This window comes from Pecten maximus, chromosome 15, assembly GCF_902652985.1.
Source record: "Pecten maximus chromosome 15, xPecMax1.1, whole genome shotgun sequence".
NCBI classification, from domain to species: Eukaryota; Metazoa; Mollusca; class Bivalvia; order Pectinida; family Pectinidae; genus Pecten; species Pecten maximus.
Window position 1 is genome coordinate 20289981 of NC_047029.1, and position 25637 is coordinate 20315617.

The following is a 25637-nucleotide window of genomic DNA, read 5'->3' on the forward strand; positions in this document are numbered from 1 at the left end:
AAGCGACTGACTGTGTTTATATTGAAAACATTGACGTAAATATCAGAGGCGTGCAGACATCGTCGAGGGACAGGTACGTTTGTTCCAGAAAAGCGCGTGTATATACATCCTGTATTACTGACACACACGGTACGTATTGATGTTTACATAATAATGGCCGTATTTTAAAGTATAACGGGATTTACTACTTATCACAGGGGCATGAGAACTTTTACAGTCGTATTTGGACCTAAACCTGTGTTCTGGTTAGTAAAATCCACACCTACTCAAACTGTAGCGACAGATGGCAGACGATAATATTTCTCTGGCCCTCACACAATGGTGCAGGGTCCCTACGTACAGCAGACACGGTGTCAGGGCCAGAGGAAACTCGGGGCTTTATCAACAGCTAATTAGACTATCTACGAACGGCCTCCCCAGTGTGCGAGATGTATGCGTGTGGCATATGCGTGTTTATTTTTGGACATGTACAAACTGCCTGTATTGACCAAAGGCGTAATATGTTCTGTAGATAACAATGTACGCTCTGTTGAAGTAACTATCTGTAAATACTTCCCTTCACATTAGAGACAGTCGCCGAGAGGAGGTTGTCTATCGTATATAACACATTGAATATCCTTACTTTTTGAAGCCTCTGTGAATCGCAAGCAATGAACTATTTACCATATATAGCACATCTTATTGAATTGACATGATTTAAATATATATAAATTACCAACAAGAGCAAGTTTCTATAACGGTTTAACATATCGAAATCGATTTAAAATTGTTGATGTATCCAAAATATTAAAGCTGTCGGTTCCGCGAGATATGACTTTCCATCGCGGAACCGACAGTTTTCAGATACTAGTTCAATATTTTAAACCGTTGTAGAAACTTGCACTTGTTGGTAATAAATCACTCCAATCCAAAAAGATGCGATATATGCTATAGCCAGAGCTCTTCCTGGGTGTCCCAATTCAACACACCCTTATGTTTATGTTTCATTAAATATCCATTTTTAATGACTATTGGTTGGACTTATACTGAACTTTTCAGCATGAATGGGCCGTTCGATAATACTATTGATAGTAATAATAGTCAAACTGATAATACTTTTTGTACTACACAAGCTCCACAGAAACGTTGTAACATGTCCCTGTGTAATTATCTTATGCGATGAAAGTTCTAATATCCCAAGTAAAGGTCAAATGCAAAAATGTATTTCTAACTGATATCAGTTTTAATACAAAATGTATTATACTGCCCTGCAGCAATGTGGTCGGAATTCCAGTTGGTATATATGTTATATGTGCGACTTCAGATCTTTAAAACGGTCACTGAAACAGGGACGTGAAAATATGTTACAGACTTTATTTTGACCTATCCCAGTGGGCAGCACATTTTCAGAGGTTTCAAGGGCAAGACTACAAAATACGGTTAAATTGACATCCTCGGTATAGATTGTACTAGGATATCTATGGTGGCTCGTTAGGGCCAAGTATCAAATCTCGCATTCTCGACCTTAGGTCGAGAACGCGAGAATGCGAAAACTCGACGGCGAGAATGCGAAAACGCGACGGCGAAGCTCTCGCCGTCGCAATTTCGCTCCCTCGCCGTCGCGTTTTGACATTCTCGCGTTTTTGACCTTTGGTCGAGAATGCGAGATTTGATACTTGGCCCTAACGAGCCACCATAGATAGGTCAAATTATTACCAGATTCCGGTAATCATCACAGTCATCGTTAGGACAAAGCTGTCGTTATATTTTAGTTGCTGACGTTTACTAGAAGCATTTCTGTGTCAAGCCACATTGACAAGGCTGGTGTTACATGTATATGATTAAAAAAAAACATAGTACTGATATATTTTTACAGGATATATAATATTATTTATAGTTTTTTTTATTAGTTTTCATCGTTGCCTTCAATAAAACATTTTCGGTTAGAAAATTTACAGATATTTATCGAAATAAATATCAAAATTTCTATTTTTTAGATTTTAGATCTCAAAAAGTGCGGAGGGGGGAATCCCCCCCCCCCCCCCCCTTTCCTGCGCCACTGAATAATGTTATATATGTCCCAGATTTTTTTTGACGACATATTTAATCAAAATATATATATTGATTATTCATACTCTCACTGACTCATGATGCATATGCTATCTCCAAGCTGTGTATAAAGATGTTACACTTCCGACGTAAAATGTGACCTATTTTTGATCGTTTCTTTCCAGTACCATAGCTGATCTGTCGAGGAACATGGAGGTGCTGGGGTTGGTGGATATTCCTACCTGGTTACAATGGCTGTCGTTGTTGGTCGGCCTCGTTGTGGCCTATGTTGTGTAAGTGTTTATGCAAGTCTTAGTTTGTGTGATTTAGTTATTATGGCAGTCAATGAGCGAGCGACATATGTTCATTTCACGGATGTCAGGTGTATACATGTGTCAAGTGTGTATCTTATTCAGGACGTCACAAACATAAAAGATTTTTCGTCGTGAAGCAAACTTATTTCATACGATCGGGGGCAGATATAAAGCCACAAAAGAGCAGAAAAGAATTCAAATGCGTTTCGTTTCGGTTTTTTTTTTAAATTTTATTTTTAGCCCACCATGATCAAATGGTTAATGATTTAAATCCACAATCATTACTTGGCCCGTCGTCCGTCCGTCCTTAAATAATCCTTGTTACCGCTAATTATCTTCTCACTAAGTCATATGAAGGATGCCCAATAGGTTATGTCCCTCGTTGTGTATACTGTATGCAATTTTCAGACTGATAGAAAAACGAAAAAGCAGCAAAACAAAATGACCGACAGGCGCCCGTCTTGAATTTTGACAGGTTCAAGATTGTTACCACTATTTCTCAGGAAGTGTAGGATCTTTCACAAATTTGTTTTGTATAGCTTTATTCTGTTCCCTTAACGTGAGAATACCGCTCGGGTGGTTTTATAACTCTAGTTTGTCTCCTTAACGTGAGAATACCGTTCGGGTGGCTTTATAACTCTAGTTTGTCTCCTTAACGTGATAATACCGTTCGGGTGGCTTTATAACTTTAGTCTGTCCCCTTAACGTGAGAATACCGCTCGGACGGCTTTATAACTCTAGTTTGTCTCCTTAACGTGAGAATACCGCTCGGGTGGCTTTATAACTCTAGTTTGTCCCCTTAACGTGAGAATACCGCTCGGGTGGTTTTATAACTCTAGTCTGTCTCCTTAACGTGAGAATACGGCTCGGGTGGTTTTATAACTCTAGTCTGACTCCTTAACGTGAGAATACCGCTCGGGTGGCTTTATAACTCTAGTTTGTCCCCTTAACGTGAGAATACCGCTCGGGTGGTTTTATAACTCTAGTCTGTCTCCTTAACGTGAGAATACCGCTCGGGTGGTTTTATAACTCTAGTCTGTCTCCTTAACGTGAGAATACCGCTCGGGTGGTTTTATAACTCGTCTGTCTCCTTAACGTGAGAATACCGCTCGGGTGGTTTTATAACTCTAGTCTGACTCCTTAACGTGAGAATACCGCTCGGGTGGTTTTATAACTCTAGTCTGTCCCCTTAACGTGAGAATACCGCTCGGGTGGTTTTATAACTCTAGTCTGACTCCTTAACGTGAGAATACCGCTCGGGTGGTTTTATAACTCTAGTCCGTCCCCTTAACGTGAGAATACCGCTCGGGTGGCCTTATAACTCTAGTCCGTCCCCTTAGGTAGCAGTGTACAGTAAAAATGCCAAATTCTGAAAAATATGGCACATGTTTTAGATATGTAAACATTGCCAGTTAACCTTACATATAACCTCTAATAAAGTATATATATTTGAAATCTGTACAACATTTGCAATTTTAATAGAGCTCTGAAGGATAAGTAAACTGATATTTTCTGTGATTTTTAGAGCTGTTAATACCATGGTAACAGCTTAAAAAATTCTCAAAAATTGCAAAATATTATGATATTTGACCCTAAATGGCACAATTCTCTACACAATTTTTTTTCTGAAACCTATTTAAAATTAAATATCTCTATCCCAAAGACAGAATTAATCTTGTTTGGACATATGTTGTAAATTAAGTTTTTCGCTATCTTACCTTTTCTGTGGGCTTCCATTTTGCGCTGTAGGCAAAACTAAATTTCCTGTGTAAACACACGTTCGGAAAATCCGGATATTTAAAATCCGGAACCAATTTATTGATTTTTGTTTTAATAAATGTGAAGCCTGTATGTACTAATTCATACTGAATATACCAATTATAGTGTACAGTTATTTTTTCATTTTTTATGCATATCATAATACAGGAGTTATTTGCTTAACAAAAAAATTGCCCATGGCCAGGCTGTCTTACTGTGGTGTGCTACCTTAACGTGAGAATACCGCTCGGGTGGCCTTATAACTCGTCTGACTCCTTAACGTGAGAATACCGCTCGGGTGGTTTTATAACTCTAGTCTGTCTCCTTAACATGAGAATAACGCTCGGGTGGTTTTATAACTCTAATTTGTCTCCTGAACGTGAGAATACCGCTCGGGTGGTGTTATAACTCTATTCTGTCTCCTTAACGTGAGAATACCGCTCGGGTGGTGTTATAACTCTATTCTGTCCCCTTAACGTGAGAATACCGCTCGGGTGGTTTTATAACTCTAGTCTGTCCCCTTAACGTGAGAATACCGCTCGAGTGGCTTTATAACTCTAGTCTGTCTCCTTAACGTGAGAATACCGCTCGGGTGGCTTTATAACTCTAGTCTGTCTCTAGTCTGTCTCCTTAACGTGAGAATACCGTTCGGGTGGTTTTATAACTTTAGTCTGTCCCCTTAACGTGAGAATACCGCTCGGGTGGTTTTATAACTCTAGTCTGTCTCCTTAACGTGAGAATACCGCTCGGGTGGTTTTATAACTCTAGCCTGTCCCCTTAACGTGAGAATACCGCTCGGGTGGTTTTATAACTCTAGTCTGTCTCCTTAACGTGAGAATACCGCTCGGGTGGTTTTATAACTCTAGTCTGTCCCCTTAACGTGAGAATACCGCTCGGGTGGCTTTATAACTCTAGTCTGACTCTGTAACGTGAGAATACCGCTCGGGTGGTTTTATAACTCTAGTCTGTCCCCTTAACGTGAGAATACCGCTCGGGTGGTTTTATAACTCTAGTCTGTCTCTGTAACGTGAGAATACCGCTCGGGTGGTTTTATAACTCTAGTCTGTCCCCTTAACGTGAGAATACCGCTCGGGTGGTTTTATAACTCTAGTCTGTCTCTGTAACGTGAGAATACCGTTCGGGTGTCTTTATAACTCTAGTCTGACTCTGTAACGTGAGAATATCGCTCGGGTGGTTTTATAACTCTAGTCTGTCTCTCTAACGTTAGAATACCGCTCGGATGGTTTTATAACTCTAATTTGTCTCCTTAACGTGAGAATACCGCTCGGATGGCTTTATAACTCTAGTCTGTCCCCTTAACGTGAGAATACCTCTCGGATGGCTTTATAACTCTAGTCTGTCCCCTTAACGTGAGAATACCGCTCGGGTGGTTTTATAACTCTAGTCTGTCTCCTTAACGTGAGAATACCGCTCTGGTGGCTTTATAACTCGTCTGAATCCTTAACGTGAGAATACCGCTCGGGTGGCTTTATAACTCGTCTGACTCCTTAACGTGAGAATACCGCTCGGGTGGTTTTATAACTCTAGTCTGTCTCCTTAACATGAGAATACCGCTTTATAGCTCTAGTCTGTCTCCTTAACGTGAGAATACCGCTCGGGTGGCTTTATAACTCGTCTGAATCCTTAACGTGAGAATACCGCTCGGGTGGTTTTATAACTCTAGTCTGTCTCCTTAACGTGAGAATACCGCTCGGGTGGTTTTATAACTCTAGTCTGTCCCCTTAACGTGAGAATACCGCTCGGGTGGTTTTATAACTCTAGTCTGTCTCCTTAACGTGAGAATACCGCTCGGGTGGCTTTATAACTCTAGTCTGACTCCTTAACGTGAGAATACCGCTCTGGTGGCTTTATAACTCGTTTGAATCCTTAACGTGAGAATACGGCTCGGGTGGTTTTATAACTCTAGTTTGTCTCCTTAACGTGAGAATACCGCTGACTTTAGCCTGTTCTGTTAGCACGAGAATGTGATTTTTTTGTTGTTAATTGATTCATTTATTTTAGGTACATGTCTTGGAATCACAACACTTTTAAGAAGATGGGGATCGACGGTCCCAAGCCTAACCCGATATTCGGAAACATGAGGATGTTCATAAAAGATGTATGTATATAGCTCATTTGTTGTATGATGTGTGGGATAGAAAAACGTTCATTGATGTTTTAAGTGAATTTAGCAGTCGATGAAAACGTAACTCGTTCGATGAAGTTTTAAATGTAATTGACTGTTAATGTCACGTGGGAATCACAGGTGAAATAGACAGTCTTTATCAGAAAATCAAGTATAGTTAACCAGTTTTAGTCATACGAAAAATAGTGTGTCATGCATGCTTGTCTAACTTTGGTCAATCAACGATGACAGTGATTGTATTCTTGTGTATACTTAAATAACTATAAATATGAAGCATGAAAATGAAAGTAGTACTTATCAAAATATCATGTTTCCTTATTACGTTGGTCACGCAAGGTTGACTGTGAATGTAATCCCTACCAGTGTCTCGTGTATACTTATATAACTTTGGTCAGGCAAGGGTGACAATCACAGCAGGCTGTACCACAATCTCGTGTGAAGTTATATAACTTTGGTCACCCTGTGGTGACAATAACATCAGTCTGTACCACAACCTCGTGTATACTTATAAAGCTTTGGTCATACTGTGGTGACAATGTCAGCAGTCTGTACCACAACCTCGTGTGAAGTTATATAACGTGGGTCACTCCGTGGTGACAATGTCAGCAGTCTGTACCACAACCTCGTGTATACTTATATAACTTTGGTCATACTGTGGTGACAATAACATCAGTCTGTACCACAACCTCGTGTATACTTATATAACTTTGGTCATACTGTGGTGACAATGTCAGCAGTCTGTACCACAACCTCGTGTATACTTATAAAGCTTTGGTCATACTGTGGTGACAATAACAGCTGTCTGTACCACAACCTCGTGTATACTTATAAAGCTTTGGTCATACTGTGGTGACAATAACATCAGTCTCTACCACAATCTCGTGTGAAGTTATATAACTTTGGTCACCCTGTGGTGACAATGAAAGCAGTCCAGTCTGTACCACAACTTCGTGTATACTTATAAAGCTTTGGTCATACTGTGGTGACAATAACATCAGTCTCTACCACAATCTCGTGTGACGTTATATAACTTTGGTCATACTGTGGTGACAATAACAGCTGTCTGTACCACAACCTCGTGTATACTTATAAAGCTTTGGTCATACTGTGGTGACAATGTCAGCAGTCTGTACCACAATCTCGTGTATACTTATAAAGCTTTGGTCATACTGTGGTGACAATAACATCAGTCTCTACCACAACCTCGTGTATACTTATAAAGCTTTGGTCATACTGTGGTGACAATGTCAGCAGTCTCTAACACAATCTCGTGTGAAGTTATATAACTTTGGTCATACTGTGGTGACAATGTCAGCTGTCTGTACCACAACCTCGTGTGACGTTATATAACTTTGGTCACCCTGTGGTGACAATAACATCAGTCTGTACCACAATCTCGTGTATACGTATAAAGCTTTGGTCATACTGTGGTGACAATAACAGCTGTCTGTACCACAACCTCGTCTGTACCACAACCTCGTGTGACGTTATATAACTTTGGTCATACTGTGGTGACAATAACAGCTGTCTGTACCACAACCTCGTCTGTACCACAACCTCGTGTGACGTTATATAACTTTGGTCATACTGTGGTGACAATAACAGCAGTCTGTACCACAACCTCGTGTATACTTATAAAGCGTTGGTCATACTGTGGTGACAATAACATCAGTCTGTACCACAACCTCGTGTGACGTTATATAACTTTGGTCATACTGTGGTGACAATAACAGCTGTCTGTACCACAACCTCGTGTATACTTATATAACTTTGGTCATACTGTGGTGACAATAACATCAGTCTGTACCACAACCTCGTGTGACGTTATATAACTTTGGTCATACTGTGGTGACAATAACATCAGTCTGTACCACAACCTCGTGTGACGTTATATAACTTTGGTCATACTGTGGTGACAATAACATCAGTCTCTACCACAACCTCGTGTATACTTATAAAGCGTTGGTCATACTGTGGTGACAATAACAGCTGTCTGTACCACAACCTCGTGTATACTTATAAAGCTTTGGTCATACTGTGGTGACAATAACATCAGTCTGTACCACAACCTCGTGTATACTTATATAACTTTGGTCACCCTGTGGTGACAATGTCAGCAGTCTCTACCACAACCTCGTGTGACGTTATATAACTTTGGTCATACTGTGGTGACAATAACATCAGTCTGTACCACAACCTCGTGTGACGTTATATAACTTTGGTCATACTGTGGTGACAATAACATCAGTCTCTACCACAACCTCGTGTATACTTATAAAGCGTTGGTCATACTGTGGTGACAATAACAGCTGTCTGTACCACAACCTCGTGTATACTTATAAAGCTTTGGTCATACTGTGGTGACAATAACAGCTGTCTGTACCACAACCTCGTGTATACTTATAAAGCGTTGGTCATACTGTGGTGACAATAACATCAGTCTGTACCACAACCTCGTGTATACTTATATAACTTTGGTCACCCTGTGGTGACAATGTCAGCAGTCTCTACCACAACCTCGTGTGACGTTATATAACTTTGGTCACCCTGTGGTGACAATGTCAGCAGTCTCTACCACAATCTCGTGTATACTTATAAAGCTTTGGTCATACTGTGGTGACAATAACAGCAGTCTGTACCACAACCTCGTGTGACGTTATATAACTTTGGTCATACTGTGGTGACAATAACATCAGTCTGTACCACAACCTCGTGTGACGTTATATAACTTTGGTCATACTGTGGTGACAATAACAGCAGTCTGTACCACAACCTCGTGTATACTTATAAAGCTTTGGTCATACTGTGGTGACAATAACATCAGTCTGTACCACAACCTCGTGTATACTTATAAAGCTTTGGTCATACTGTGGTGACAATGGCAGCAGTCTGTACCACAACCTCATGTGACGTTATATAACTTTGGTCATACTGTGGTGACAATGTCAGCAGTCTGTACCACAACTTAGTGTATACTTATAAAGCTTTGGTCATACTGTGGTGACAATAACAGCTGTCTGTACCACAACCTCGTGTGACGTTATATAACTTTGGTCATACTGTGGTGACAATAACAGCTGTCTGTACCACAACCTCGTGTGAAGTTATATAACTTTGGTCATACTGTGGTGACAATAACATCAGTCTGTACCACAACCTCGTGTATACTTATAAAGCTTTGGTCATACTGTGGTGACAATAACAGCTGTCTGTACCACAACCTCGTGTATACTTATAAAGCGTTGGTCATACTGTGGTGACAATGGCAGCAGTCTCTACCACAACCTCGTGTATACTTATATAACTTTGGTCATACTGTGGTGACAATAACAGCAGTCTGTACCACAACCTCGTGTATACTTATAAAGCTATGGTCATACTGTGGTGACAATGACATCAGTCTGTACCACAATCTCGTGTATACTTATAAAGCGTTGGTCATCTTTTGTTTTGCAGGGACTCGTGAAGACGGAATTAGATATGTACCGCAAATATGGCAAAGTCTTCGGGTAAACTTTTGATTTTTCTTGTACCAACACACTAATGAACACAAACTGGAAGCTTATATTCGTGTATTACGATTTTCGGAAATATAATGTGTTCGTTGTGCTGTTTACTTAATATGACGGTAAACAAATAAAACCAAACCCAATCAAACTTAACAGGTTTTACAAATAACCGTCTTTTATAAAATACACTTCACCATTCGTTCTGTAAGGACCTATGTTTAATCTTAAGATACAACATAACACTTCACAAGCAATTCTGAAAAGCGGGTCTTTGAGATTCATGTTATTTATGTTACAAGTTCATGGTCAAGTTTTCTTTACCTATAAAAACATGTGAAGACAATGAAATATATCCTGTCATAGTCGATTTTTGTATATAAGTATATAAGTATCTACAGTGTATGATGAGTATCTACAGTGTATGATAAGTATCTACAGTGTATGATAAGTATCTACAGTGTATGATAAATATCTACAGTGTATGACAAGTATCTACAGTGTATGATAAATATCTACAGTGTATGATGAGTATCTACAGTGTATGATGAGTATCTACAGTGTATGACAAGTATCTACAGTGTATGATAAATATCTACAGTGTATGATGAGTATCTACAGTGTATGATAAGTATCTATAGTGTATGATAAGTATCTACAGTGTATGATAAGTATCCAAAGTGTATGATAAATATCTTCAGTGTATTATAATTATCTATAGTGTATGATAAGTATCTTTAATGTATAAGTATCTTCAGTGTATGGTACATATCTACAGTGTATGATGAGTATCTACAGTGTATGGTTAGTATCTACAGTGTATGATAAGTATCTAGAGTTTATAAGAATTTAAAGTATATGGTTAGTATATGTAGTGTATGATAAGTATTATTCTATATGGAATGAAGCACACGACAATAAAGCGGTGTTTTGTTCTAACGACAGGATGTATGAATCGTATATCCCAGTCTTGTACATTGCCGATCCCGCTCTTCTTAAGGATGTCCTGGTAAAGGATTTCAAAAGCTTTGTCAACAGAAGGGTAGGTACCAAACCTTAATTTCACCGAAACGGTGTATGTTAATTCTGGCTTGCCCGTATGTCTGTCGTGCTTCGTATCTGTGCAATCACTGTAAACAATATTCACGGATTCTCTTCAAACTTTGCGACAATGTTTAAGACATTAACAGCTTTAAAAGATCTAGTGCCGCTTCTCCTGACCTTAATTAATGTTAGTTATCGCGCCTTGAATAACTTTAAACGTCGTTTCTGCTGTTTCGGAGAAATAGCTAGAACAATTGAGAACTGATTTGCTTCAAATTTAATAACAACGTTTAATGACTTAAGGACTCGCCTGAGGAGTCATACAGTTTGCAGCCAGTTTTTTATCCCCAATGAAACTAAATTAATGACATCAATGCTTAAATATAAAACAACATCATCACACGACACGTATCAGTTTTACGGCATCACAGGGCATATATAATGGTTATATTTTCTAATTTTAGGACACATTCAAAAAGTACACCGATCCTATCACGGATTCCATGCTTACACAAATACAAGATGACCACTGGCGATTCGTCCGGAACACTGTCTCACCAACGTTCAGTAGCAAGAAATTGAGACAGGTAAAAATTGATATTTATACAATTAATGCTTGAACTACTAGTCTTTAATAATATAGTGATATAATGTAAGTTAACGTAAATGTGGTTCTATTTTAATCAACAAATGATGTGTTTTTACGTTGATGATGTAGTATTTTAATTAACTTTGATAGAAATATTGTCTGTGTGTGTTGAGGGTGTGGTGCTCATGTGATTTTTTATTGTGTTGATGATGGAGTATTATTTTAATCAACTTGATGTGATATTGTCTTCATGTGTTTAAGAGGTTGTGCTATTTTTATCAGCTATGGTTTAAGATGTCTGGATACGTTGATAATGCAGTGATGTCTGTTTCAAGTATGATTTGAGGTGTTCGTGTTGGCGATGTGGTAATATTTGCATCCATTTTGATACAATTATTCCTTGTGCATTGTCAATGTTGTAGCGGCTTTTATTTGAGATATTGTCCTGAAATATTTCTTTTTGCAGATTTGACATATTGCTTTCATGTTGACAATGTTGTGATGTCGACATTGTATTTTTCGAATTACTTGATGTTCGTGATTTCTGTAATTTTGTGTATTGACGTTGTAGTAGATTAAAAACTTTTTTATATTCGGTCCTATCAGATGACACCGATTATTAACGGTTCGGCCGACAAACTCATGGAACACATCGAAGCAAAGGTTAAAGGAGACGAAGACATTGACATGAAAACGTAAGAAAAAATCCTTAATGCACGTGATACCGTTTCAGGATGATTCTTTTTTCTATTACCAATTTATAGATATCTTAGTGGAATCATTGTTGTATCGAAATAAGTATTGGTGCACTGACATCTCAGTCAAGTCGACCGGATTAATTCCCCTGCCGGCCTTGTAAGCGACTTGAAAATTTTACAGTCGACGGAATAGGGTTTGTGCAAGATGCAGTTGATTATTTATCAAAGACGAAAAGTATATATCCATTTATTGTTATCAAACCACTTAAGGTACAACCTAATAAGATGATGCATTTTCTACCCAGTTTCATCGGAGCGTTTACCATGGATGTGATTGCTGGAACAGCATTTGGTCTTGACGTCGATAGTCAGAATAACCCTGATGATCCTTTCTTGAAACATGCCCGGCTTTTCAGCGATTCAGGTTCTTTGGCAGTATTCATAGTTATTGTTTGTGAGTAATTCCCTCTTCGTAATAAAGAAATTTGATATTTTATAAAATAAAATAATAATATTAGGTCATAAATCAGAAAAAAGGTATCTTTCTTCAGAAACAAGAGATCAAACGTGAAATCTACTGTAAATATATTCAGTAAAATGTGTTATTTTGCTTCACATCGTCGCCAGTACGTCATTCAAATTTCAACTTACTGTCAACATTATGAATACTTTGTTAATTTTAATATGTGGTGGTTTATCTAGTTTTGTCGTACAGTATATTGCGATTATTTGTATATTTCTCGACATTTTATTTAGTTTGTAATTATCCAAAGACAAATCTGTTAACATGATATAATAGTTGCTGTCTAAACGCTGCATTTTCAGTCTTTTTGCCATTTTTGGGATGGACTTTGAGCCTCTGCCGCTTTCTTGGAATTCAGCTCACAAAAGTTAAGCCTGCTATTGATTTTTTCTCGCGCGTCACTAACAAAGCGTTGAAGGAAAGACGAAGTTCGCCAGGGGTACGTTTGTGTGATTTCACGTTGATAACTACACTATTTATGTTCAAGTGCGCTTACACAAGAACAAGTGTCCTTATATGACTACTTAGTATACCGGTATTAACATTATACATAAACTGGTATTTAGGATTATAGATTATTCTTCATTTCATATCAAATTTATAAGTTTTTCATTTGTCATTTTATAATTAGTTCAACAAAGTTTTTGTGATTACATAATATACGATGTAACGCAAAACAATAGCGATATAGTATTTCTAATCCTGTCAAGGTCTCGAGCTGATGCGATGCTTTCTGTTCGTTTAATACATTTCCCTAATTATGTAATGCGTGTTCTTTCATTAATAAGAACAGTTACATGTTAGCAATGAACAATATTATCCAACAACAACGTCCATTTCACAACTTTGATCATGTGATATATATCGTTCGTAAAATTATTGTTTTTGTTTACACACCACTTCACACGCCTCCTATTGAACGTTTCTGACCTCTTACAATTCTGATTGGCTAACCTCTGGCCTTTGACCGCAGACCTCTTTGGTCATCGCCTGTTCTTTTTATTCTCTGTCAATCAAAACATCATCATGGCAACGATTTCATGATTCGCCGGCAGCACGACATAGCGAAACTTGGTGAAAGGACTGTTCTCATGAAAGATCGATTAATGTGTGATTTTTAGGCGTATAAAATAAAATTTGATAATGGTACAATTCCTACGAAAGTGAGATATCGCGCTTAAGATCATCTTGAATGACTCAACCTTTTAGATATGTAATGGACCCCATTAGTCATAAATCATAGGTGAAATACACGCATTGGTCAGCACTCCAGCTCAGTTTTGGAAATATTTGTTGAAATGTGTGGTGTCTTGAATGAACAAATCTGAAGGTTAACATTCAACATCACTATAAACAATAACAGCATACCTATCAAGTCCAGGGAAGGACCGATAATTGAATATGACTGTGATGTGTCTAACATTCAACTGTGGCGTTCTACTTGGTGGTGCCGTAGGCGTCTGTACATATTTGCTCGAGGCAGTTGCCTGGTATTGCCCGTAGGCCGATGGTTTTTCTTCGGATACTCCTCAACCTCCAATACCAGGCACGTCCCTAAATATCCTTGTCTGTTAATAGGACGTTATACAAAATGCACTAAACATGTTTGGGTTCGTTTAAGTATAGTTTAACGTCCTATTAAATTATTAATAGCCAAGGTCATTTAAGGACGGCCTCTTCAGTGTGCGAGATGCACGCGTATCGTGAATGTATATTTGTCTCCTTGTGATTACGCGGGGCTGATGCCAAATTTAAAGTGCTACATCACTAATACTAAAGAGTCAACGAAAAGGACACTACATCAGGTCACATTATACTGACAACTGGTGAACCAGTCTCCCCACTTCCCAAAATGCGTTAAGCAAGAGAACCAACTACCGTTTTTATAGACTCTCATATACCTCGTCCCGGAGACAGAACACAAAATCTTCCTCGCAGGGCGAACGCTCAACCAAAGGCGAAAAGTGAGGCAGTGTCAAAGAGGAGATCTTTAATAAATGACCATAGTTTTTGATAGGACGTTAAACAAAACAAAACAAAATTAAACCAAGTACAAACTGACGACCTGCTGCCTAGATCGATCGTAGGAGGCGACCTAAATTAGGATCTTCTCTTGACTGTTGTTTCTAAACATTATAATCGTAATGAAGTTAACTCGTTGCTTAGGTGTAAATCCTAGATTAACAATGTACTGTGAAACATGGAAGTCGGGTAGCACCACAGAGAAAACATAAACTTGTATATGATGTGCTCTTGTTGGTCCTCTTTACTGACATCCTTTTCTTGCAGAAATATAATGATTTTCTCGGGATATTGGTAAAAGCTGAAGGAGGGGAAAGCACAAAGCCGGATAAGGAAGAACAGGATTTTAGTGAAACATCTTCAACATGGACACGAAATAGTAAGTATGAACAGAGACCATGTGTAATAAAACCGTTCTGTATACATTTCGTGGAATGAAATAATTCTGATGTGTCTAGTAAGATCTTTTATTAATTTTATTTTGTATTAACGGTTTCGTTTTAATTTCTGTGTTCTCTGTTGTTTTTGACGTAATGTCCATTGCCACTCAAATTAGAATACTCCTTTGATATTTAATAGCTGATAATTCACGCTGTTGAGACGTAATAACTACTATTTTAATATTTAACGTACGTTTTAGCGCTGAACTCAAACGAGATAATCGCCCAGGCCACCTTGTTTTATGTCGCCGGATACGACACGACATCCAACACCATCTCTTTCCTCATGTACCACCTAGCCCTCCACCCTGAAGTTTGTGACAAACTCATGCGGGAAATTGATGAAACGCTGGGCGAGGTAGATAAAGCCGTTACTGATATGCATTGTATAGTTGTTAGGCGAGTGAGTTTATGCCATGGCGCGGCGTCTGTCGTCAACATTTCCATTTAAACAACTTCTTCTCAATAACCATGAGGCCAGGGACCTAATATTTGGCCTGTAGCATGCTAATATGAAGGCATAGCGAGTTTGATCAAATTAATGACCTTTGCCTACATTCAAGGTCATAGGGGTCAAACACATTGAAATCTTCAAAAGCAACTTCTCTAATCGAAACGCCAAGAAATCTGATATTGCATGTGTGGAATGCTGGGCTGATAGGCTACCAAGTTCGTTCAAATGAACGACCTTAACTGACATTCAAGGTCATAGAGGTCAAATAAGCTAAACTATTTAAACGACTTCTCGCCCAGGGACTTGATATTGTGTCTGTAGGCTGCTTTTTTTTAAGCGCTACCAAGTTTGTACAAATAAATGACCTTGGGCTTTATTCAAAGTCAAAGGGTTCAAATAGGCTTAAATTTTAAAACGACTTCTCAATAACCAAGTGGTCCAGGGACTTGATATTGGATCTTTGTCATGCTGCGGTGAAGGGATACCAAGGTTTTTTTCAGATGAAAGACCTTGACCTTTATTCAAAGTAACAGGGGTCAAATGAACTAAAATATTCCCTTGACTTCTCGATAACTGAGGGTCCAGCAACCTGATATATAGCTGGTAGCATGCATGGGTGAAGGACTTGGATTATTTTTTAAATGAATGAATTTGGCCTTGATTTAGTTTTGAAAGAGTTGAACTGGCCAAAATATTTATAAGACAACTTTTCAAATAGCCGAGAGGCCCCGAGATCTTATATCTGGTATCTGATACACTTGTTCTCAATTATGTTAATGTATAAAAAGGATCACCGACTAGCAGATGAGCGATTCGTGCCCATTGGGCCCTTCTAAAATTTAATGGCGGTAATATTTCGCGGTTGTCCCTGAGGGACCTAATTCGGGAAAGTTGAATTTCGCTCGCATAGTAAATATTCTGCATTAAAGACATCCCTAAATGTACGTTGGATATTTATTTTTGCATTGTATTTAATGACTACAAATATATGGAAATTAGATCGCCTCCGAATATGTTCAACTACATAGTATTTTCAGGTCCTCGTTGTTACTAGATACGTACAATGCTATGATGACTGTTGTCGTCATAGTAACAGTAACCTGTTACTCAGTAATGTTACTTGTGGATGATTACTAATTATATGATTCCCGCTACTACTTCAGTACACGTATAGAAGAAGTGTGATTGATGAAATGTTATACTAAAAGTTCCGTAGTTACGATATCCCAATACAGGGATTGATATATTAGATTGTAATATTGTAGCTACTGAAAATTACGGATCAAAAATACAAAACTGCAAAACAGCTGCTACATCGTTCAGAGACGTATCATTGATACAAATCAATATGGATTTAAAAAGAAACATTAAAATGGAAAAACATTCACAAAACCAAAAGAAAAAGAATTGTTAACACGAGTATTTTAAAATCTCTAAATAGACGCCAGTGTAGTGGATGCATTTTACTTTATATATACCAACCTAATGAAGAATATCATTACACTTATTTAGTTTATCAATTGTATATCGTAAATATATGCTTCAGAGGATTTTTTTTGTCATTTAAGGCGGCCCCAGACTATGATAACGCGGGCAATCTCTCCTACATGGAAATGTGTATCAATGAATCAATGAGGCTGTTTCCTGCTGCGGCAAGGTAAATATAAATCTAAACAAAATATTTCTTGTAAAATGTTATGGAATTTTTGGGATATTACCTTTCAAAGTGTAATGTGTCTGATGTATAAATTGTGAATGAAGAATGAGTTTCCTCCCTTTAACTTTTGTGTTAACACTTTTTCATTGTTAAAAATGGTGCATAAACTACATTCAAAACTACACAATTTATTACTTGCAATTGTAATCCAATTAACTTACGCCAACATTGACAACACAATTTAGCGAAATGAAATAATAACTATATGCACCCAATGGTCCTTTGTTAGCTTTGGTTTATTTTGTTTAACGTCCTATTAACAGCTAAGGTCATTTAAGGACGGCCTCCCGTGCGTGCGGCCTGCATGCATCTGGCGAGTGCGTATGTGTGTTTTGGGAGGCTCTGGTATGTTCGTGTTAAGTATCCTTGTGATAGGCCGGAACTTTTGCCGATTTATAGTGCTACCTCACTAAGCATACTGCCGAAGACACCCAGCAACACACCCCATCCGGTCACATTATACTGACAACGGGCGAACCAGTCGTCCCACTCCTAATATGCTGAACGCTAAGCAGGAGCAGCAACTACCACTTTTAAAGACTCTGGTATGTCTCGGCTAGGAGACGGAACCCAAAGCCTTCCTCACAGCGGCGAACGCTCAACTAAAGGCCAAAATTGAGGCATTGTCAACTGTCAAGGGAGACATTAGGAAGAAAGTTGTTCAGAAGGAGAAAAGATAAGATCCCAAATTAAGTCGCCTCTTACGATCATGCAATGGGGGCAGCAGGTACACTTCTTACGTCCTACCTGCAAGGCAGTGGTCCTTTGTAATTGTACATTTAAATATAGGATGTTCTTCAGAAACTAGGTTTTATGATAAGGTTGTTCTAATTCGTGACTTAATGACAATGCATTACGAATAACGACTGTATCAAGTTTAATCATTTTGCACAACCCAGTACGTTAACAATTGAATAATCAAAGAGAGGGGAAACCTTAATACGACATGAATCAGTTTGTAATTGACTTGAGAAGAGTGTATGCAGATGAGAGCAGTTTATTTTCATGTTCGTTTTGCAGGAACATTCTACCTGCTAAACTGCAGATATATTATTATTATTTTTTATAATTATTCATATTGCATTAAACAGATGTACTACTGAAAAAGAATGAGTAAATTTTCTAAATTTAGTTACACTCGGTAGCGATGTTCCTGAATAGTATTGATTATTTATCGAATTTTATTTTACTTTGAATAATTGTAGTTAACGACTGGAGAAGGGTATAACGGCATTATGTATATGTGAAATCCTATCTGTATTAACTCAAAAGTGTTTTCGAGTAGACACTAGTAAGGGGAGAAAATAGGATTTATACGAAAATATATTTCATGGTTGTTTAATGTAATAAAGTTGTGATTTACGTCGATTAAATGTGGTCCTCGTCCTTGTCATAAGAACAAATTTAACACGTAAATACATCTCCATTGACGTTTTAATAGAGTTTTGTGTACAGCTTGACCAGAAAAAATACTTTCCTATAAATAGTTTCGCCTAAAAGATATATTATTTACAAAACTGAAAAAATGGTATTTTTGTAGTTAAATGTCTTTAATCTTTTCATTTAACTCTTGAAAGTAATTTTAGTTAAATCTACCCTTTAATTTTCAATGGCGAAATACTCCCTTCCCCATATTTTGGCGATTTAACCCTTCATATAAATATCTGCTATCAAAGTTTTTAAAATATTTAGCAGACCAAAAGAAAAAAAAGCTAGTCTTTCTAAAACTACCATAAAATGGAAGGTCCATGAGCTTCTTTTTTGGTCCTATTATTATTTTATTTTCGTCATTTCTTTGTCAGAAATATGAAGTTCTTCACTTACACCAGAAATGAATAAAACTTATAATTATCCACATTCTAGTATATTATTTTCATTAACATTAAAAGTTGTACAGCAAAATAAGCTTGCTACAATTACAAATGGCTACACACTGAACATTCGAGTGATCAATCTAGAGTAAAAAAAATGTGAAATATGGGCTTTTCATGAAGGTAAAAAAATATGCATTTTCAAAATGGCTGCCGAATGGGTAATTTATCAAAATGCTTGTGAAAGATTTTATATAAACAACAGAAGACTAGATTTCTGACACATTTTCTCGATCCGTGTTTACTAATGATAATGACAAAATAACCTTACACATGATCAAAATGAGGCTTGCAACCACAGAGGAGTAAATCCTTAAGCAATGTGAATTAATATGTATTCGTTCTAAAAATAAACCAGTCAGTGTTCAATTTGTTTAAATTGAAAAATTAACTATTTGACCAGATTTTGATGAAAACAAATCAATAACTATCAGTATCATAAATAATGGTGAATTGGTGAGTAAAACTTATCTAACTTGTAAGATTTGTTATTAACCTTGAGAATAAATTTCTATTTTAAGCAGAGCAGTTAATAATTTCATAGACACTTGTCTCTTGTATAACTGTGGTGATATAATACGTTACTTTATAGAAAATTACGATTGAAGGCTTTTGGTTTATATATGTTGTTTTGTTATTAGCTTAACCTTATATTTTATTACCATTAAAACATCCTTGAAGACCAATAAATTGTATATAAATGCAGTTAGTGTGACCGCTGGGGATAGTGGGGTAAGACCCCAAAAGCGGAAGCCTAAATTCTGTTTTTAGATTCTTTTCCTCCTCAATGCCTTCATGGACTACACCCTAATTTGGTCTGACACATTATTGGGGGAGGTAATCATAATTTATATAAATGAGGTTAGTCCAACCCCTGGGACAGAGAGGTGAAGCCCCAAAATAGAAACTTGACCGACATTTTGGTTTAAAACATTACTTATTCATTGGCCAAAATGGATTAAAACGAAATGTGGTCTAAAACATAACTGGCTGTAGACAGACAAGTTATGGTAATGATGCTGGTTTGAGCCCTTCGGGTTGAGGTGTTTGTCCTTGCTCCAAGAGTTTGTCAGATGACCGTGTATTCCCATTGACCCGTTTGTCTTGCAAGGTTTTACCTTAACATCAGTATCTTCATGTTTATTATCTAAACATCAGTGAAGTATGCTGACATTAGAAAAGTTTGTCCGGCGAATTGATGTATTATTTCTATTTTGTATATAGGATTGACCGTATGGCAAACAATGACGTTACCATTGGAAATATAAAAATCCCGAAAGGAATGATTGTCAACATACCAATAGGCGCTATCCACATGGATCCCGAATACTGGCCAGAGCCAGAGAAATATGATCCAGAAAGGCAAGTTGATATCTTACACAATTTGCTTTCTTAATCCACACTTTCAATCGTCTGAAAAACAGCAAATGTTACCATTAAGTAAGAATCTCCTAATGTTTTAATTTGAGCGATCGGAGCCATGGTTACAAAATGAATTAGTCTGACAAAAATTGAAATTAACTTATAAACGCACATATAAAACAAACGGATGAAAACAAAATCTTTAATTCTATTTCATCATCGAAAAAACGAGATATCGAAATCAAAATATAGATTACACGGATATCCTGTGGGAGGAACTGGGGGAATAAAATCAGACGTTCCAGACCAGTCTGCTCCATCTTCCAACACTCGCCTAGTAAATCTAGGAATAATGTCGGGTTTTCTAAAGGAAAACCGGGATGGTGACAGGAAAAATCATCAATTTCATCGGCAATGCTGTCGATGAAAAAGAAAACCTCTACTTTTCAAGAACACTTAGTCCCATTCCCTCCGTACATTTCAATGATATCCGTGTGTATGTATTGTTCGTTTATTCCATTTAACCATGTACTTATTATTGAAGATCACTCCCGATCCACTCATTTGACCAATAATCTGTTATGTGAAATCATAACATTGACATTAATTCATCATTATACATTACCCCTCCATAGATTCACAAATGAGGCCAAGGCTAACAGGGATCCATTCGTCTTCATGCCGTTTGGTGCTGGGCCCCGCAACTGTGTTGGCATGAGGCTAGCGCTCCTTGAACTCAAGATCGGTATTGCCAGAATTCTACAGAAATATCGACCTGTTAAAAGTCCAAAGACTGAGGTAATCACACGATATATATATGTGTGTGTGTGTGTGTGTGTGTGTTTGTATTTATGATATATGGAGACCATTTGATGGTTTTAATATATGAATGTTAAAAATACGTGTATTTGTTTTGCTATATTATTTTACATGCGAAATACAATTTTGGTTTATTTTGTTTAACGTCCTATTAACAGCTAAGGTCATTTAAGGACGGCCTCCCTTGCGTGCGACATGCATGCGTGTGGTGAGTGCGTATGTGTGTTTTGGGAAGCTGCAGTATGTTTGTGTTAAGTCTCCTTGTGATAGGCCGGATCTTTTGCCGATTTAGAGTGCTACCTCACTGAAGCATACTGCCGAAGACACCCAGCAGCACACCCCACCCGGTCACATTATACTGACAACGGGCGAACCAGTCGTCCCACTCCTAATTTGTTGAGCGCTAAGCAGGAGCAGCAACTACCATTTTTAAAGACTCTGGTATGTCTCGGCCAGGGGACAGAACCCAAAACCTTCCTCACAGGGGCGAACGCTCAACTAAAGGCCAAAAGTGAGGCATTGTCAAGGGAGACATTAGGAAGAAGAAAGTTGTTAAGAAAGAAGAGAAAAGATAAGATCCCAAGTTTAGTCGCCTCTTACGATCATGCAATGGGGGCAGCAGGTACAATTCTTACGCCCTACCTGCAGGGCAGGCGAAATACAACAGGAAACCATTTAAAATCTATTTTTAAAGACGAAACATACTTCCGCATCAAACAAATTTAATAGTACATGTAGTAGCAAAATTTCAAAAGTTTTCCTCTCATGAACGAGACAGGAAGCAATAGAAAATACTCTTAGATAGAAGGATTTGAAGATGTTTTTATTATCAAAATTGTGGATTTCTTGATCCTGAGGACGTTTCCCGCCGGGAAGGAGTAAACTTAACTTTAAGTTATATAGGAAAATCACATATTTTGCATCATTTGTTTAAATATCATTGATCATAATAATAACTTGTTTAAAATATCAGTATGGGATATTGTATACACCTGTTGGTCCTGATTGACCCTCAGGGGCTGATGGGTTGGGCCCAAAAAGGCCTGAAATTTTAGAATTAGCTTTACCCAGCTATGTTGGAATGAAAAAGCCTTGATACAAAAACATGTATGTGAAAGTGTCCTAGATTGCCTATTTGTTTCGTGACCCTTGGGTCTCATTTTTCTCACTAGGAAAGGGATACACTTTATTATAGTAAACATAGGGAATCGCATTTTAAAATATATGTTTACTATTATAAGCATTGGATGGCAATTTGATGGTATGCGCACTGTTGGCCCGACTTACCACAGGGAGTGGTGGGCATGGCCAAAAGGGACAAACTGATAAACTATTTCAGAACTCATGCGACTGTTACGCCCCATGGGTCTCCTCGATAGACAGGTAGCATCGTTCTATCTGGCCAGTATTAAAATATCTTCATTGATTATAGTTGATTGTATAACATTTTTATCGAAATGATTTTTGAAGTTTCCCTGGTAATATTTTTCAAATGTTCAAGTGCAAATTTGTTATTGAAATCAAATATGTATTGGGTAAAAAGAATTTTTCAAAATTTGGAAGATTTTCAATAATTATCACATGTTTATGTATATTGCAGGTTCCCGTGAAAGTTTCAAAGATGGGCAACATCCCCATGGGATTGTTCCTAAAATTCGAAAAGAGGAACTAGTCCGGTCCGGTATAACTACTGACGTGGCCTGAAATTGATACCAGAGACATCGACTGTATATACATGTAATACTTTTATGAAAGAATAATTTACAGATGGAATTCCTTTTTGTATATGAACAAATGATCTTTATATTTATACACAATAAGTGCTGCGAGTCAAGCTCCAACATAGCGTCTTGTTCCACTTACGTTTTGTCCATTTATGCGCGATGATGCAACTATTGTATCTTTCTATTAATGTTCGTGAAATCGACCTGTTCTTCCCTAGGAACGACAACTCTGTTTATTGCACAGACGGAATATCTGTATGATGTGTTCATATTTCTACCGCATTTGATCGATTTCGAGTTGGACAGTTTCGTTCACTGTTGCAACTTAACAAATTATGCAACAAAAGAAATGTCTTAGAATAGATACGATGCACTCCAAGAATATATTTAAGCGACAGCACGAACTAAACCGCTGTTAATCTCACTTGGAAGCTTTTTTGCTGAAACTGTCAGAGAATAATAGGACTTATAACACCTTGGGTGCCTCCTTCAATATGAGGCTCACAACTTATCAATCAGCCCGCGCACTTTCAAATAATTATTTTCCTATATACCATGATTATATGACATCACACAAAAGAAGGGTATTACATTAGTTTATATATTTTTATAGCAGTCAATATACATGTAGTACGTCATATGCATGTATTTGGGAAAAAAATATTTGCAACTTATGTTACACATGGCTACGACAGAGGATATACATTTGCCAGCCATATAATATTGTTTAAAAACTTTTCAAAGGAAGTGGTAGTCATCTTAGTTGAAGTCTGCGTGGATGTTAAATACCAAAATACTAAAACAGTAAATATACCGCGGATGCTATTTATTTTTAAGCATTTTGTGAAAAAAAACGTAATTTGTTTGTAAACAAATGACATCTTGAATGTTTTCCGTATTCAGTCAATTCAAAACCATTTAGCATATAGAGAGCTTTAATTATTACTTACCCTAATCCTGCCCAAAGATCGGAACTTTTTTTTTTTTTACTTTTGCCATTTATATTAAGATTTCAACATAAAGTAATCACATGATACAGAAAGAAACAAAGACAACTTTTACATACACTTGCATACACAAACTGTATATATATGTATAAGTTGAATACCAAAGTGTGTAGCTTTAGCTATAGCTAACAGATGAATAATTCTTTTCTGTCTATTGATCAAAAAGATTATGAAAAAACCTCCATTTGTGAGTGAATAAAGTGTACTATTTATTGTTGATGTATATTTTCCCATATTGTAATAGTCCACACGTACAGTGGAACTTCGTTAACTCGAACTCGACGGGACCACAAGAAAACTTTGAGTTATCCGAGTGTTCTAATTAAGCGAGTTGCCATTTTTGGTGAAAAGTTTGGTCAATATTTGTCAACATTATATAATCATTATAACTCCGCTCAGTGTAAAGACTGGTCAATACATGTAAATGTATATGTAATAAGTCGTTCTGTCACTCGCCAAAAGTGAGGCATTGTCAAGGGAGACATTAGGAAGAAGAAAGTTGTTCAGGAAGAAGAGAAAATATAAGATCCCAAATTTAGTCGCCTCTTACGATCATGCAATGGGGGCAGCAGGTACAATTCTTACGCCCTACCTGCAGGGCAGCGAGTTTTTTTTCTTCAAATATCCAATTTTCAAGTAATATCCACAGCCTCTAAACGTGTTCACATTCATAAGACACATGTAAAAGTGTTTCAACTTCTTTACAAAATGTACAAGAATTATCGTCATATATATTTAACTACGCAAGGTAGTCATTTGTTGACAATATTCTATGTATAAGCCTGTACTAGAGCCATCTCAACGAACATCAATCGTTGTTTTAAACAGTTATTTATTTTTTTAGTTCAATATCACTAGTTTCTAATACATTGGACCATTTTTCAATGTACATTGTATTAAACTTGAGTCTAGAAATAAAAATGTACATATCTATACAGCCTTTCATGTTTTTTTTTATAATAGCTTCCAAATAAATTGGAATGAAAGGAGGTGCAAAGTCGGCTATGGTGTGGTTTTGACTTAAGGGTCATCTATATAGCAGAATAGTGTTGAATTTCAAACACGAATAAATACCTTAAGATTTGCACAAAAAATATCCTGTAATATACCAAAATGTTTGTTTGGATATGTAGCTTCTTACAATCACCAATAATATGCTATAGATGCTACCAGTTTCTTCTTTGTGGTAAGATTTGGCATGGAATAATTCTAAGTCACGCAAATGATCAAACCTGAAAAATAGCCATGCTGTTATGTTCACAAGTGTCTATAGCACAGGGTAGGAGCATTTGTTTGACTGGATTTTACTGTATGTACGTATAAACACTTATTTTGTTTTGACCTTGAAATGCAAATGGCGGCTGAGAATAATATTACACAAATATGGCTTAAAGGAGGCATTTCAGTTCATAACAAAACTCCTATATCATACTTTTAAGACATCTCATCATAGTAACATGAACATTTGAATGTCAATTTGTTAAAATGGTGAGTTTGCAGCCTTTTTCAGAAATAGGCATATTTTACCCCAAACTCAACGGTTGAACATTTTTTCTTAAAAACAGTCTTCTTGCCACTTCAAGAATACTTTATATTGTCTAATAAGAGCATTTTT

At 37.2% G+C, this 25637-nt stretch overlaps 1 protein-coding gene across 2 annotated transcripts; it reads left to right on the forward strand.

Moving 5' to 3' along the window:
• Positions 1–24957, forward strand: LOC117343496 (cytochrome P450 3A25-like). Of its 2 annotated transcripts, none has more exons than XM_033905869.1 (15): positions 1–73; positions 2214–2321; positions 6123–6219; positions 9703–9755; positions 10698–10794; positions 11261–11383; positions 11992–12080; positions 12389–12537; positions 12909–13045; positions 14896–15007; positions 15269–15426; positions 17091–17179; positions 20335–20472; positions 21108–21270; positions 22892–24957. In XM_033905869.1, the coding sequence occupies exons 2-15, from the start codon at positions 2239–2241 to the stop codon at positions 22961–22963; spliced, it is 1560 nt and encodes a 519-aa protein (XP_033761760.1). In that variant the 5' UTR covers positions 1–73; positions 2214–2238; the 3' UTR covers positions 22964–24957. The 2 variants fall into 2 exon arrangements, with proteins under 2 accessions (XP_033761760.1, XP_033761759.1); XM_033905868.1 differs by having other exon boundaries at positions 6–129.
• Positions 24958–25637: the final 680 nt, after the last annotated feature.

What these genes read in the sequence shown, in the direction of transcription:
- LOC117343496 (XM_033905869.1), top strand. Translation starts at nt 2,239, where the DNA reads ATGGAGGTGCTGGGGTTGGTGGATATTCCTACCTGGTTACAATGGCTG. An exon ending in AAAGCTTTGTCAACAGAAGG is followed by an intron (nt 10,795 to 11,260) that starts GTAGGTACCAAA and finishes TTCTAATTTTAG; the next exon opens with GACACATTCAAAAAGTACAC. An exon ending in AGTATTCATAGTTATTGTTT is followed by an intron (nt 12,538 to 12,908) that starts GTGAGTAATTCC and finishes CTGCATTTTCAG; the next exon opens with TCTTTTTGCCATTTTTGGGA.